Source organism: Vanellus vanellus (genome assembly GCF_965231255.1).
Source record: "Vanellus vanellus genome assembly, chromosome: 6".
Taxonomy (NCBI): domain Eukaryota; kingdom Metazoa; phylum Chordata; class Aves; order Charadriiformes; family Charadriidae; genus Vanellus; species Vanellus vanellus.
Window position 1 is genome coordinate 65,070,315 of NC_138911.1, and position 17,120 is coordinate 65,087,434.

At 40.8% G+C, this 17,120-nt stretch overlaps 1 protein-coding gene across 1 annotated transcript in view; it reads left to right on the plus strand.

Annotated features, from left to right (window-relative positions):
* Nucleotides 1-3,827: 3,827 nt before the first annotated feature.
* The window catches only part of LOC309673905 (uncharacterized protein), a gene marked incomplete at both ends in the record, with an annotated part of 28,464 nt that continues 15,171 nt past the window's right edge, over nt 3,828-17,120 (plus strand). The window contains 4 exons of the mRNA XM_082485787.1: nt 3,828-4,461; nt 7,843-8,113; nt 10,963-11,110; nt 12,299-12,475. Coding sequence (XP_082341913.1) covers nt 3,828-4,461; nt 7,843-8,113; nt 10,963-11,110; nt 12,299-12,475 — 1,230 coding nt within the window. The remainder of the gene's footprint in view (nt 4,462-7,842; nt 8,114-10,962; nt 11,111-12,298; nt 12,476-17,120) is intronic.

Genomic DNA, 17,120 nt, shown 5'->3' on the forward strand with positions numbered 1-17,120 from the left:
TCATCAACAACTTTCACTGGTTGCATCTTTGCCTCCCAGAAAATGTTGTTGAGTTATTGCTGTGGTTAATGTTTCAATTGTGCTTAGAAACAGCATTGAGATCAGTACTCCATCTATTTTGTGTATATTAAGGGTTGGTCCCTCCCTGAAAATGTGCTTGTATTTTGAAGGGAAAATGAGAGAAAATATTATCTTAGTTTTAGAAATGGAGACATGAGATGCTTTGCTTGGGCGTCTGGGGCTCCTGGTGGACACCAAGTTGACCATGAGCCAGCAATAAGCTCTTGCAGGAAACGCAGTCAGCAACATCTTGACCTGCATCAAGAAGAGCATCGCCAGCAGGTCAAGGCAAGTGATCCTTCCTCTCTACTCATCCCTTGTGTATGCATCTGGAGTACTGCATCCAGTCCTGGGTTCCCCAGTGCAAGAGGGAGATGGGCATACTGGATTGACTCCAGTAAAGTGCCACAAAGGTGGTTGAGGGATTGCAGCATCTAATGTATGAGGAGATGCTGAGAGAGCTAGAACTACTTAGCCCAAGGAAGAAGAGACCTGTAGAGGTCTTACCAATGTGTACAAATACCCGAGTTTTGATGGGAAGAGTAAAGAAAGAGATAGCCTCTTTTCAGTGTCATCTAGTGACTGGCCAAGGTGCAATGAGCACAAATTAAAATACAAGAAATTCCATTTAAATGTAGAGAAAACCTGCTTTAGTGTCAGTGTTGTCAAACACTGAAACAGGTTGCCCAGAGAGACTGCAGAGCCTCCATCGCTGGAGGAAGTCATAACCCAACTGGACACCCTCCTGAGCAACTCGCTGTGGGTGACCCTGCTTTGAGCAAGGTGTTGGACTACATGGTCTCCAGAGCTCCCTTCTTCAATGCTGCTGTCATTCTGTGCCCACCAGCTTGCCCCAGCAGTCGCAGGAGTTTATTGCAGTGAGCAGAGCAAAGCGCAGGACACCCGGCTGTCTGATCTGACCCAGCTGAACTTGGCACACGATCAGAGGGGCCTGTTCCCCACATCCCCGATCACAAGATAGTGAGCAGGTCTAAAGATTTGCTCTATTTAACACCCACGTTCTTAAGCTTCCGCCCCCTGTCCCCAGGCCATGCTTGTAACCGGGATCACCTGCGTGCAATGGCATCCCAGTCGCATTCCTTCTTCCCCGGGCACACAGCCCTGCGAGTGGCCCAGGAGTCGCTATCGCAGCTCTTGTTGCCAGCGGATTCCCCGTGTGGGAGTGGATAGTCAGGCACATTTACGGCAGCGCTTGCTAATGAAGCAAAACAGTGTTTTAAGCCCTGCACCTATTAGGATCATCACTGTCTTCACTTGGAGATGATCAAGCCCAGGCATGGATATGCAGGAGACAAACAGGCTAGGTCACAAAAATTCAGATTCTCCCAGTGCATCAAGCCTTGTCCTCCTGCCTTGGAGGCAGCAATGCTATAGTCACTGGCAAATAAGTTCAAGGTATTTCTCTGTAGTTACTACTTCTGGTGACTGACTTGTTCGTAAAATAGTAGATTTGAGTAACCGGGGCGTGTATGAATGTTTGATATTAAGAAGCAGGGGGTTCAGTTTGAGGGAAATTGGTTTGAATCTAACCAGGGTGATCAGATAGTCATGAATAATAAAAAGTCACGTGTGAAACATATATTCAGCAAAGTTAGGTGTCCAGTAAAACTAGTTTCAACATTGTTTGCACTACCTAATCTCTAAAATTATAATGTGTGAGTCACAGCCCTTAGATGATCTTAACCTTTACTAGAGGATACCCTGCTTTGTGTTCAGCAGCATAAACAACTGAGCAAGGACCTGTGCAGACCTGGTGAATACAACAGGACCCTTTTGACCGTACCGTAAGTAATGCATTTTTTTTCTGTGGAAAATTGTCAAATGTTTTATGCTGGACAACAGTTTCCAAATAATCAATTGAGAAATTACCGTGTTCATATCAAGTTGCAATTTAAAGCTTTTTGTATTGTTTTATTCTTCTGGGTTTTTTTAATAAAAAAGATAAGTCCTCTGTGAGATAGGCATGTTTGTATAGCACAACTGTCTTTAAGAAAACTGCATTTCTAAAATTTTTAGAGAGTTAAATAAAGTAAATGGTTGATAATAACAAATGTAGGGCATGAAATGAAATGGAAGTGGGGATTTAAGGATTGCCCTCTAAAGCTTCTAGAGAGTTTGGGAAAAAAGAAAGGGTGGATAGAGGTAAAGGCTAAAAGAATTAGAGTGATGGTGGAACAAGTCAGAAACAAATCAAAGAGCTCAAATGTAAATGTGTTCTGGATATGAAAGTGACCTGTCTGGAAGTGGTTTGTCATGGGGCTCAGGCCCTTCCTAGCGATGGTAGTATTGCTCTAACCACGATACTCAAGGGGTGTGAATTAAGGAATATTTATAGCATATATTATTAAAGCAGAGATCAGCATTCTGAGTTCACTGAATTTTGGAGAACCAAGACGCTGGAAAGTGAAGGACACAAATGCGGGGTCATGTTGGGAGCTGATAAGGATTCAATGATTTTTACAAGGCAGGAGAGTCTGAATATCATTTCTCATTGCAAGTCAGAAACCTAAGGTATTTTTCTCCTTTGAAAATCCTTACATTTTCCTCTGAAGAGTACTTTATTTTATAAAAGATTCTGTAGGTGAAGTAATCGTATATGACAGGAGGATGTTCTGGATTTCCAGATATTCCACATGTTTACTTCCTTCTGTCTGTTGAGAAAAGTTATTGAACGAAGTGTGGTACAGTTATTAAATTCTAGAATGAAAAGTATTGCTATAGACGTGGAATGGATGTTTTCCATGTTGCTCTGGAAAAGGCTTTCCTGTTCTATTGGTACCTTTTAGTATCTTTGTTCCTCCAGAATTCACTCTTTCATCTTCACGTTTTACCCTCGCAGCCTTATCTGCCCAAATTGCTCTTTGCTGTCTTTCTGATGATGAACACCACTATTGCTCTAGAGTTCCCCCCCCCTCCCCCCCCGCTGTTTTTTTTGTTGTTTTTTTTTTTTTTTTTTCCAGATGATTTGGTTCAGTCACTGGGCTGGACGTGCCTTTGCACGCAGCAGGCACACTTATTTCCATTTGCTGTTCTGTGTTCCCTTTCTTAATAAGCAACAATGTATTTCCAGGATGTTGATAACTTCCTAATTGCTCAAGTATATTTCTCTCTTTTGGCAGCTATGTGGAAGGTTTTTTTTTTAAATGGTAATTAGTTGTTCAAGCTTTATGGAATCAATGTAAATGTTCATCACTTCCTCATTAACAAGTGCATTTACTTTCTCTCTGGTGCCTGCCTATATGTTTACATGCAGCCCATTCAAAAATGTATAATATTTTAAGTCTCACAATGGAGGAATATTGTGCCTTTCTTCTGCTTTGATTTTTCATCTTTCTAAATTTAACTGACTAGCCTTGACTGGCTCCCTTACTTTCTGCTCTATAGACCTGTACTTTTGACTTCCAGCTTTTTATTACTTAAAGACACATTAAGAATGGAACATTGGAAACAAAAGAGTTTCAAAGGAGTTGTAGCCTAACCTTAATGAGGGCGTCTTTGGTATTACTTCATCCGTCTTTGACTTTAATTTTCATTCTTTCATAACTTCTTCAGTAGATTGAGTAATTTTCCAGAATCTGCTTCCTTGAAATAGAAAGCTGTTATCCCTGTATCCAAATGGCTTAGAATCACTGGTACCAAGCCCGCTCTGTACAGTGAAGGGATCGACTTATTGCTAAGCACAAGGTAAAAAGATTTGTAAGGCGAATGTCATTTTTCTTTTTATTCTTTTACAGACTTATAGAAACATGAAGACGTTGTTTTCCCTGTGTCTTTTAATTGTTGGGATTCATTCCAACAGTCATTGCTATGAGCCCAATCACCAAGGTGTCCGAAACCAAAATCAAAGAGGCCAAGAAAACCAAAACATGCTACAGCAGTCTGTAAGGAACAGTGTTTGTCAGTTTGCATGTTGTTTCTACAAAGAGATTTCTTCTCTTGAAAACAGTGGGAATGTTTTCTTCTCTCCATTGAGCATCTCTACTGCCTTTGCAATGCTAACTCTGGGTGCCAGATCAGACACTCTGACACAGATTCTTAGGGTCCTTAGCTTTAACCCACGTGAGATTTCTGAAAATGAAATACATGAAGGTTATCGTCAACTCATGCAAATGGTAAACAGAAAGAATGCGGTGTTACAGCTGAATATGGGAAATGTCCTGTTCGTGCTTGACCGACTGAAGCCACAAGATAGATTTTTAAGTAATCTCAGAAAATTCTTTGAAGGAGAAGCTTATCCTATGAACTTCAAGAGGGCTGATCAAGCCCAGGAAAAGATCAACAAATACGTAGCAGAAAGAACCAATGGGAAAATCAAGGACCTCATAAATAACCTTGATCCACTTACTGAAATTCTCCTTATTAGCTATATTTATTTTAACGGTAAGATATACATATCGTATTTTCCCACTTCATGCATTATTTCCTCAGGTCTGTCTTGGACTTCATCACCTTTTTTTGCAATATGGTTTTGCAGATAGACTCATATCTTGTTTTCCTTTTGGTCCTCACTTAACTATAAACAAAGCTATCGGAAATGATGTTCTGCTTGATGCTGATCATAATTTCTGGCAAAATTTATGGCAAATTTTCCTATCTCTTTTGATATATACATTTCTTTCCTGCTGAAGATTAAGTGAAATATACTTTGAGGAAGGCATCTCTATTCAGTGAAGTATCTAGTCCTGTACAGTCTAGTGGGATTTAAGCACTTTCTTAAATGCTTTGTTGCCTAGGAATTAATTTGAAATCCACTGCAGCTGCTTTCTTGCTTAGCAAGTTCAGAGTTAAATTCAAAGAACACTGTTAAAGTAAAACTTAGTTTACTCAATAGTTTTGCTGTTACTGAGTGTGTTCATGTGTCCAAAGCTAAACATGTAAAAGTAGCTTTAGTTTCACACTCACGTTGGTTTTTTTTCACTAACTGTGCCTTTACTGATAGTATGGCTGTAGTCCTGATGTGTCTAGAGGCAGAGGTTTTCAACCTTTTTTTTTTGATTTACAGATTCTAATATTTTCCAGTGATGAGATGGACCCGCCAGTATCAAATACAAGCCTAATGACAAAAAGCTTGTTTTTCTTAATTAACTTGTGCAGTCTGCTTAGATACAGTCAACAGATCTTCCCAGTGCTTTGCAGACTGCTGATCTAATGAGAAGAAGAGGAGCAAGGCTGTAAGGCTCAACCAGTGGTCTAACAAAAGATATTGTGTCCTCTTTCCAACCTTCTCTCTCTTATACATTTTATCGTATTCTGAAAACAAAGCAATTGTACTCAGAAAAATAAGATTCTGTAATGTATCTGATAAAAATGTCATTAAGGTTTTTAATTGAAAAAAAGAAGACATATTAGAAATGTTATACTTTTAAAACTATTAACCTTGATACTTCCACTCTCCTTCACAATATGTGGCTTCCCCTGAAAGTAATTCAAAACCATATTTCTGTTTTGTTTTGCTTTTCATCTGTGTCTCTGCTCCTTGTATTAATCTCTGAAGTTTTGGCCACAGGTAAATGAAGCTGTTTGGAATACAGGTGGTTGATGTTTCTTTATTCTCTTGAACACATACTTGTTTGTCTCAAATGTTTACAAGATAAGCTGTTGTTTTGCATCAGTCAGGTCTTTCAAGACAGGAAAGAAGCTGGTGATTTTTCTTTTACTGAAAGGTGTTTCAATAAGGAGCAATAGATTTAGTAGCACAATGGGGACAAAAGCTTTGTATTAAAGATAACTTTGTATTACAGACAACTCTTACATGTTCTAAAAATAAGTTTTGTTTAAAATTAGATATTTGTTCTTATTGGTGAAATGATTTCCCAGCTCCTCCAAAGATGGTGATTCAGTTTTAGCTCATCATTTTTCTAAAGAAAATAGATTAAAGTATAGTGTTAATAGCAATAGTAAGGATTTTTATCTTAAAATTGAGAGTAGGTTAATGCTAATTGATCTAGAGGCTGGGATTCATCTGGAGAAGATCTCTAAAGCTCAGGTACCTCTATAAACAGTCTATACTTCTAGGGCCTTGTCTACCCTCTGTGCATTACAGCCTTCCTTGCACAGTACTGGTGACTCTCCTCCTTGGGTTTTTTTGTGGTATTACATAGTGTAGAAGTCCTTCCCTGAGGCCAGAAGTCTGGCAATATTTTCCTGGTTCTCAGCCAGCGGGCATGCTATTCCACTACAGTAGACCAGTCCCTTGTCATGCCCAACTGAACTGGTCACCACAAAGTATCATACTTTGAGGTTCATTTTTTTTCACTTGAACACTGCGAAGCATTTGAGAAAGGTGCCATTCCTAGCAGGTATCCTCCTAAGAGAGAGGCGAGCACAGGAATAAGGAGGAGATGATAAATGAATATCCTCTCTGTCTAATCTGTGCACTAAAATCTAACATCTTATTCTGTTTTTAATCATGCAAAGCTCTTTCTGAAATCTGGAGGTGTTTTGTATGACTTGAGCAGTAGATGAAGGTTGTTTGAGTGTTTCAGGACTTGTCATTCATGTTTCTGTGATTCAATCTGCTTTTTTTTTTCTTAAGCATATCAAGGCAGAAGTCCTGCCAGTTATATATCTGATGATAGAAGAAGTCACTGTTAATGAAGAAACATAAAAGTAGCAACTTTTCCCACCTTCAGAGTATCAGCAGTTGTCAATTTATATTTTCAGAGCCCAAGATATGCACTGACTAAGTCTCATTTCACTCTTTCCAAATATGAAATAAGTGCTGTTTATGTCTATTTCACAGATGGTGGAAACAGCAGATGATAATTATTTCATTTATATCAAGCTGCCTAGTAATCATTGTTCAAATAGAAATCAGAAGTCAAAAGGGGTTGTATCTTGTTTCATGTTTTCTTGATGGCACTTATTTTATTTAGCGTTGTGGCTTTACTTTTGCTCACTAAATTAGATAAAAAAAATAGTTTTGTTCTAGAAGGTAAAATTTACTACAGAGCAACACCTCTTTCTTAAAAAAAAAAAAAAAAAAAAAGGCCAAACCCAACAAAAAACACTCCACCCCCAATTTTTCCCCCCTTTTTTAGTCTTCTCATTGAATGAGGTAGGTAGCTGGAATTTGGCTTAGAAATTCCTCTCTGCTGAGGATAAGAATCTTTCAGAGTTTAAATGGAGACAGTTTGTTTCACTATGACTAACCAAGGAGCCTTTGGAAATTTAATATTGTGAACATGACAGTACAAAAGGTTCCGGACGTTGTTGGTTTGTTTATTAACCCAGCAGTCTGGTAGAATTAAGTTCTTCATGAGTTTATTGGCCATCAACTAAAGTGGCATATAAAGCCATTCTCTCTGCAAGTAACCTGAATCTCTTCATTTTTCTGGAGAATTCATCCCTCACGTCACCCTTCACAAGTCTGGTTAGGTACGGGAATAATGAAAGAAGAGAACCTCTTTTCTTCTGAGCTCTCACCCAAAGGCTGCATCATAAGGGCTTTATAGGCCCCTTGAAACTGTTGTCATGGAGGAAAAGTGCACGCTAGAACACTTGGTATCTCATCTGAATGAAGGATATTGTGGCCTGCTGTAAGATCTGAGGGAGTTTTTTACATCACACTCAACCTACTGTGTGTTGCTATGGAATTATTCTGAGTATTCAGTAAGATCAAGTGCTCATTGCAAACTGGTTTGTCTGAGAAGCTGATCCAGCTGTACCAGTTTCTGTCATCTATGAATGCATCCTATGATGGCATGGCCTATGGTTTCATGTCCTCAAAATATCCTATAACTCTGTCTCTTATCTTTTAAGCTGAATGGGAAAAACCTTTCGATCCAAAATACACTAAAAAGAACAAATTCTTCGTGGATGGGAACAAGGCTGTTGAAGTCCCGATGATGTTTGGAATGGGCCTGTTCAAGCATGGCTATGATGAACAGCTGTCTTCCACTGTGGTGCAAATGGATTACAAAGGAGGTGCTTCGGCATTTTTTGTTCTGCCTGATCAAGGAAGAATGAGGAAGCTGGAGAAAAGATTGTCTTGCGAACGTATGTCAAAGTGGAGGTCGTTAGTCACAAAAAGGTAAAATTCTGCAGTTCTTTGTTCCCATGGTAGGCAAGGAGACACATCAGTTCAGTCTGTTGGGCTATGACACAGAGTCAGGATACTATTTTTAGTTCTGTTTTAATCTACAGAAGAATTCCCACTGAGCACTGTTGAAATCTGGCTCTCTGGTTACCCCGTGGTTTCACATTCAGCACTGCATGAAGTGAAAACCTTCACAGGTTTAGGACTTTTGCCATTTCTGCCTTTTGTTTCCCACCTTCAATTCTCTATAGCCCCCAGTTTTCTTTCTTAAAACCTCTTCTCACTTTTTTGGGGGGAGGTCTTCTGCCTGCTCCTATTTACAAGTAAATTCCTACCGCTTTCCTTCAGCCTTTTTTCTTGTCTCTTGCTTCCTTTCTGCCTATTACAGTTACCCGTAATTGCAAATTTGATGCTGAAATAACAACTTTCATTTGGCAACCATGAGGACAAAGCTCAATGATAAGGGTATGGAGCACCTGGCACATTGCAGAGACTCTATATTCAGGCTCTCTGAAGACTTAGGAAGGCAAAATTGGAATAAGCTACGCTCGCTTCAAGGTAACTTTGAGACTAGAAGGCAGAAAGGTTATATGCTTTCTAAAACCAACTTTAGACTCCTTCCATTTAGTGTCATGCGTAGTAGCAGCCTTTGATGGGACAAAATATGCGTACAAACATAGGCACAACATGTTTACAGAATCAAGCCCTTGTGTTCATTCATTAATTTGATGTGTCATGTTAGAGACCTTCACACATACACATTTGAAAATCATATTTTAGCTGATCAATTCACAAGGCAAAAATGACATCCTAATACAGAAAGCCCAAACTAGTGTCATGCTCTTAACTCTGATTCACTGTTAAATTTTATAAATAGAACCTAATTATTTTTCATTTAAAAAAAAAAGGACAGAAAAAAATATGTAATCCTCTGTGCACATTCACAGTTTTGAAACTTCTGGGAGCAGCTATGTGGTTTGGGACTAAAATCACTGTAGGACAGATAAGATGGGGAATCAAGATACTTATGAATCGTTTTTGTCAATGAAACACAATTGCCTTTAAATCAACAAGAAAGATGCTAAATACAACTAGGGGAATTATATTTCCTAAAAGCCACGAATGGGAGATGTCAGCCTATAATATAAAAGGCATCGCTGGCAAAGACGAGCTTGTTTCATGCAGCTCCCTGGTTTTCATCATGACAGTTCTCTGCTGCAAACTAATCCCACAAACTCCTTTTCCCTCTGGTTTTCAAAGCAGCTGATTGCCTTTACTATTACTTGGAGTCTCTGGGAAGTCTTAATAAATGGGTTTCATGTAGGATATTGAGTGATTTAAAGACTGTGGGCAATTTTTGTCCCTGTTTCTCTGTCTGCAAACTGCCGTTGACACAAGTTGCAGAAGAGTTGCGAGGAACATTTTTCGTTGCTGTTGGCTGCTGAACAATGGTAGTGCCAAAGTATTGACAGTACAGGCAGCTGAGATGTATTTAATGGTTGAACTGTGGAGAAAACGTCACTTTCTCTTCTCTAAAGTGTATCCCAGTGCTTCCTGCCTGGTCGCATTGTTGCTATGTGCCGACGGCTTTCCCTTTCCTGCATGTTGAAAGCAAGTGGGGGCTTGTGAATGAGTGTCTTGATGTAATAGCAAGACAGATGATTCAATGATAGTTGCATCCTCACTTGAGACAGCAATCAGCACAGTCAGAAATTAGGCAGAAGTAAGAGATCTGCAACCTGTTATCAACCCACTAGCACTCTCATTTTTGGGTACCAGTCAGACTTGGCATTAGATGCTGTGCTAGGCTGGAGGTACAGGACCTTTCCTTCCCCCTTCTCTACTGGACGACTTGCTCTTCGGCCAGCTTTGTTAAGTGCTCCACATCTCCCTGACCTGGAACCCTGGATGGTTGTCCTGGTTTCTCACCAGAAAACAGTACCTACTGTCACCATTATCACTAACTTCTGTCTCATTATGCTGCTTCTAGCTGTAAATGTTGGTTTTAACCTTTGGAAAGGAATTGTTAGATCCTTACTGAAAGAGCAAGGAAGAAATGAGTCAAAAATCTGGAGCTTTGATTAATTTATGGAAAGCAGCAAACTAGTCACTTTCCAAAAAAAAAGAAAATTGAATAAATCGGGCATTGGACTTGACATAGAAAAAGTTATCTATTGACGAACTATATTCTGTCAATATTCTTTTGTTTTCTTCTTTTTCATCCATACAATCACCATTACATATTGTCCTGCTGCTATGGTTTATCTTTTTGTTTTCTGTGTCCTGATTTATGTGATAAACACACAAGGCCAACATTTTTGGTTTGGTTCTTTTTTTTTATTTTATTTTCAAAAGTAACTGGTGAACTTGGATGTGTTGGATTTTTTGTGCCCAGCCTGAGACACCTAAAAGAATCGCTTGCACAAGGTTAATCCTCTGCGCCCTCCGTAATGGGGCATGATGAAAGTGCTTCCAGCAGAACGCACAAAATATCACTAACTTCTGAAAACGCCAGATGAAGATCCTTAGGGAGGTACAGCTGTGCTGTTGTGCTGAATGATCACTGGGTCAATCTCACTGTTCATGTGTTGGCTTACTGCAGACTGTGATCCAGCAACCTACAGCCCTGTCCTCTCAAACAGCCTTCCAACATTGTTATAAACCTTCTTTTCTTTTCTTTTCAAATTAGTGTCATTATACATCTCCCATGTAGGCTGGAGAGAGCCTACAAGCAAAACATCAGTGGAGGAGAAAGCAAAATGAGTTTGTCTGTCGGGAGTCTGTGTTATACTGTGGTATCTGATCAAAAGTTTCACCATATTCTTCCACTTTTTTCCTGGCAGCTCAGCAAATTTGTATCTTCCAAAATTCACTCTTTATGGGACATACAACCTAAAAAATATATTATATAAAATGGGCATCGTGGATGTATTCACTGATAAGGCTGACCTGTCTGGGATCACCGGGCAGCCCCAGCACAGAATTTCCCAGGTAAGTCATACAGCTTTTTGTTTTATGGGCCCACGGTTACCGATTCTTACATCACTTTCTTTACAACTATTCATGATGCAAAACTCGTGTAAATGGGCTTTGCTTCACATGAACAGGCGGCTGTTGGCATACAGAGTATTTCGCCCGTGTTAACTTGCGCTGTCAGTGCAGTTGGGTTGGAACGGGTTACAAGTCTATAATTTTTGAATCTAGGAGGCCTTTTTGATGTGCGTGGGGCAACCTTATAAAACAGACATGACCAAATCATCATCTGTCCACGCCTTGGTACCCTCCTGCTGCGCGTTCTTACAGTCATTACATTGCTGCTTCTTTTTGTGTCTACCTTCTTTAACCTGCCTGTGGGCAAGTAGGGAGCTGTAGGATGTATCACTGCTTCTGTTTCACGCAAGGGAGGGGAGAGGAAAAACACCACTTGCTTTTCAGCTGTTTGGGGGAAAGGAAAATGCAGTTATTAAAAACATTTGGCTTCAAGCCTATGAGCAATGACTCCCTTTAGTGCCAGGGCCAGGCAAAAGCTACAGGTAAGTCATGCTTCAATAAACCTGGAGTTTAAAGCCGGCAATCACTGCAGATTTCATTGTCTAATATGAACAAAACAATGGCCCTCATGACCTCGGGTGGAAGTTAGTGAATTACCATCTGTGAATGTCTTGATTTTGCAAGTTAAACGTACATGTTTCTCTGCTCTAACCCTCCATTTCCGGCCCTTCTTCTTTGCTCCCACTTTTTTTCCAAGACATTAAGGAACATGTGAACATAATTTCAGGATGCTATCACTATGCTAATCTACATGCTAATTCTTCAACTATATGACCTTTTAATAGACAGTTAAATATGATCTTGCTCTCTTAGCCTTTAGTCTAGCCCCACAGATCTGCACGAGTGGGAGAAGGGAATAAGAAAAGAAACGAAGCAAATGTGTTCACTAGCAGGGACATGCCCTTCTACCGGGGATGAGCTTTTCCTCTCTGAGGCTAGGAAAGCTATGCTGCACGTAGCTTGTTGATTTTTTTCCCCAGTTTTGCTCTCTTCGTGCAGTGGACTCTCACCTCTCCGTCTGATGCTTGTTTCTGACCAATAATTTCTTCAGGCCCTTTTAGCTCAAGTGCTTCTTTAAGTGACTAGTTTTGTAGCCCCTTGACTTGTAACACGTCTGTTTCTTCACAGGCTATTCATAAGGCTGTGGTAAAGGTGGATGAGACTGGCACCGAAGCAGCAGCTGCCACAGGCATGGAAATAGTGCCTATGTCCGTTCCGGTTACCATTACATTCAACAGGCCCTTCCTAATGATCATAACTATGGAGAGCAATATACTCTTCATGGGAAAAATTGTGAACCCTCTGAAAAAAGATTAAGTTGATGTACATATGAGGTGTGCGGTGATCACCACTGTTAAATCAAGCGTTTGACCTGATGAGTATGGCGTGGCTACAGAGGGCTCTCCAGCTCTTACCTGATGTTATTCACTGGTTTTTGTAGATGAGACACTTCATCAATTTAAATTGTCATAGTTGCATGTTTGTTTGGGCCTTGGTTGTTTTTTTTTTATTTTTTTTTTTTTTTTAAGAAGGTTGCATTCAGGCAGAACTGTCAATACATCTGGGACAAAATAGGCCTGTGTGATACTGACAGCACAGATACATCTTTTAGCAGGGAAGATGAGGAGCATGTGGGTGGAGAGGGTTGTGTAAGCCTGCTTCTTCCCTCACGGCTGCCTTCTCACTATTTTTTTTTTTTTTTTGCATTGACTGACAAATGGGTACAAGTTAACGGCACTTTACTACTTGTGTCCATTTTCCTACCAACATGAAGTTCATACCTAGCGTAGATCTTACCGTGCATAATGCTTACTACCTTGCATAGTACCATTGTTGTCCAGTGAGTCCATTACATCCTTGCCTTTCAGCTGTTGTCCCAGCTAGGCTGCTGCAAAGGGGTCACAAAGAAGGTGTGTTTTTTCCCCTGCAGATATATACTGGCCTGCCCACTGTTTCTGTGAGAGTTTACAGTCCAGACTCATTCCAGGGCAAATGTTAGAGGGTCTAAGAATTGGGTCTAAGAAAAGAAGAGGTAGATCAGATCTCTGCAGTTCAGTGCCCTGGAGCCAACTTTTGTAAATCAGATATACAGCTCAGAGCAGCCACAAGACTACTTCTAGCCTATGCCTGCACCTAAACCAGCTTCTAGAAGCCCCCAAGCAGCAGGAAACACAAGCCATCTCCCCCTGGTGCCAGTACCTGTACCGTTACCGTCTGGCCCTGGGGGATTACCCATGGTAGTAAGCACCATTCCAGTATTGTTTGTAGGATCAAGCACCCTACCGGTAACACCTGCACCCCATAAGTGCCACTTATGGTGTCTCTTGACGTAACCCCTTCTGTTCCCAGACTGCCCAGTAATACAACATTGGTACTCTATTTCTCATCTGCTTCATGGTTAGTATAGCCACAATATTATAGAGAACTATTTTCACAATTAAGATACACAATACTAAAAGTCACATTCATAATGCACATGCTTATTTATTTTTTCTTCTTTACTTTCCTACCTATTTTTTCTTCTATTTTTCACAACATCTGTCATTATTTTATTTCTTTTCTCTTGTTCATGGTATACATCTGAACTCTGGTTGCAGGAGGGGTAAATTATTGACTAAAACGGGTTAGTCTGTTAATAGGTATTAAGCATTAACACCAGTCTTTGTACAGCCTTGAAATATGCAGACAAATGTACTACGGTAGAAGAAAAACAATGAATAAACATGACATTAAAAAGTTTCTAATTTTGCTATTTTATTTCTGTAATTCAGAGTTAAGAATTAAGTATGGTTCAAGGAGGTTTTTTTGACCAGTGTCAATAAACAGTAATATACTGCTCCTGTATATACTACATCAGCATAGTAATGCCAGTAATGAGCTTCAGAAAGCCCTCTGCCTTTGGCCCGAGCAGTAAATCCCCGTTCAGCACGTATTAGGTTGTCTCTGGTAGGAGGAGAACTTTTGGGGAAGGTTGGACGTTTCTTTGACGCAGAGGTGGTTTATTTCAAAGGCCATAGACAGCATGCTGCTTCTACTCTATCAAGTGTGTAGGTTCGTGGGTGTCTTTCATCTCTCTTCTAAAAATCTCTCTCTTGACTCTCTCTAATAGCTATGTTACCAGTCTCGGCCTGTGTTTTGTTCCTGTTATTCCATAAACAAAATATGGGCCATCTAGACCATACCTTTTTTTTTTAATAGATTATTACAGGAAAACAGGAACAGTTCTTAGAAGCTATCAGTTTTTTGTAGAGGAACCCACTTCCAAATTAAAATCACAGTGAAGAACAACTCATCTGTGTGGCATTCAAATCAGGCAATAAGTAAGAATAAATTTAGTATTTCCCAAACTGGAAACTAGATGTACTCAATTTGTTTTCATTTGCCTTTGACTACATCACTGCATCCATAGCAAACATTGACAGAGGGTATTTTTTTACAGGATTTTACAGATCTTTGAAATTTATGTTGATCTAGAGGTACTGCAGATCTTGCTAGGTCACAAATAGTTTTCTGATATAACCAGATGTCACAGCTTGCTTTCCTGTAAAAATGTATAGCAATGGATTTAGATGTAAATCCAAAAAATCTAACTTAAAAAGGAAAACAAAAATGACGTCTCCACACAGCAAAGTAAATTAGAATTATGAGGAAAAACTTCAGAAAATGGAAGTAATGATCAAATCGGGGAATGCCCCCCGCTAAAAAGAACAAACACAAAACACTATATCTCAAACTATAATAAGAAAGGAAAAGGAAAACTTTAAAGAAAAAAAAACTTGCAGAAGTCATAGCATATGATAATATATTCTTTTTCAGAGACATTAGAAACCTGCCAGAGAGCCTGAGGGGACAGTAGATGTTCATAGTGTAAAAGAAATACTCAAAGAAGGTACTGGGAAAATAGAAAAGCTCAATCCATTGCTCATGTTCTTCCCTTGCAGTGGCTGAGCCATAGTTCAACTATTTCAAGTTGAACTAACAATAGAAGAGTTTTTAGGAAAACAAAATAAGCAAAGAGCAAGTAACAGCAAATTTTCAGGACTGTTTAGGATGCATGCAAAAGCTCTTAGCTGTCTCAAGAAGAAAAATGTTAAGCTTTCCACTGTGATGCATCATTTACACTGGTCTCTGTAACAGGGTAATAAGAAGTGACGTGTGACATAAGTTTTAAAAACAAGATGCAAGTGAGCATGCAGTGACTGCAGGACAGTTCATCCAACTTTGATATTTTGGAAACTGTAGAATTGGTAGTTGTGTGGATAACTATGACAAAATATTGAGGAACTATTATGACTTTCATAGAATCACAAAATTTTTTAGGTTGGAAAAGACCTTTTAGATCATTCAGTTCAACAATCAGCCTAACACTGAGAAGTCCACCACTAATCATAGAATTATGGAATGATGGAACCTTTTTGGTTGGAAGAGACCTTTAAGATCATCATTTCCAACCATTAGTCTAGTACTGCCAAGTTACCGCCAATCCATGTCTCTCAGCACCATGTCTACCTGTCTTTTAAATACCTCTAGGGATGGCGACTCAACCATTTCCCTGGGCAGCCTGTTCCAATGCTTGACAACTCTCTAGGTGAAGCAATTTTTCCAAATATCCAATCTAAAGCTCCCCTGGCACAACTTGAGACCATTTCCTCTTGTCCTATTGCCTGATACTTAGGAGAAAAGACAGACCCCACCTGGCTAGAAGCTCCTTTCAGGTAGTTGTAGAGAGCAATAAGGTCTCCCCTGAGCCTCTTTTTCTTCAAACTAAACAACACCAGTTCTCTCAGCAGCTCTTCATAAGACTTGTGCTCTAGACCCCTCACCAGGCATTGTTGCCCTTCTCTGGACACACTCCAGCACCTCAATGTCCCTCCTGTAGCGAGGGGCCCAAAACTGAACACAGTACTCAAGGTATGGCCTCACCAGTGCTGAGTGCAGAGGTACGGTGACTTCCCTAGTGCTGCTGGCCACACTTTTTCTACTACAAGGCAGGATGCTCTTGGCTATCGTGGCCACCTGGGCACACTGCTGGCTCATATTCATCCGGCTGTCGACCAAAATGCTTCCAGGTGCCTTTGCACCAGGCAGCCTTCCAGCCACTGCTCCCCAAGCCCGTAGCGTTGCATGGGGTTGTTGTGACCCAAGTGCGGGACGTGGCACTAGGACTCGTTGAACCGCAAACCCTTGGTCTCGGCCCATCGATGCAGCCTGTCCAGATGCTTCTGTAGAGCCATCCTTCCCTCATGCAGATCAACACAGCCGCCCAGCTTGGTGTCATCTGGAAACTTCCTGAAGGTGCACTTGATCCCCTTGTCCAGATGGTTGAGAAAGATATTAGAGAGAACCAGTCCCACCCTGAGCCCTGGGGAACAGCACTTGTGAGTGGCCGCCAAGCGTTTTTAACTCCATTCAGCACAAGTCTTTGGGGCCGGCCATGCGGCCAGTTTTTCACCCAGCGAAGCGTACGCCCGTCCAAGCCATGAGCAGGCAGTTTCTCCAGGCGAATGCTGTGGGAAACGGTGTCCAAAGATTTACCGAATTCTAGGTAGACAGCATCCACAGCCTTTCCCTGGTGCACAAAGTGGGTCACCTTGTCCTAGAAGGAGATGAGGTTAGTCAAGCAGGACATGCCTTTCATAAACCCATGCTGACTGCGCCTGATCACCTGGTTGTCCTGTCTGTGCCATGTGATAGCCACGAGATGACCTGCTCCATAACCTTCCCCGGCAGCAAGGTCAGGGTGACAGGCCTGTAGTTCCGCGGATCCTCCTCCCAGCCTTTCTTCTAGCTGGGCATCACATTTGATAGCCTCCAGTCAACTGGGACCTTCCTCGGGTAGCCAGGACTGCTGACAAATGATGGAAAGTAGCTTGGTGAGCACTTCCACCAGCTCCCTCAGTACCCTTGGGTGGATCCCATCTGGCCCCATAGACTTGTGTGCGTCTAAGTG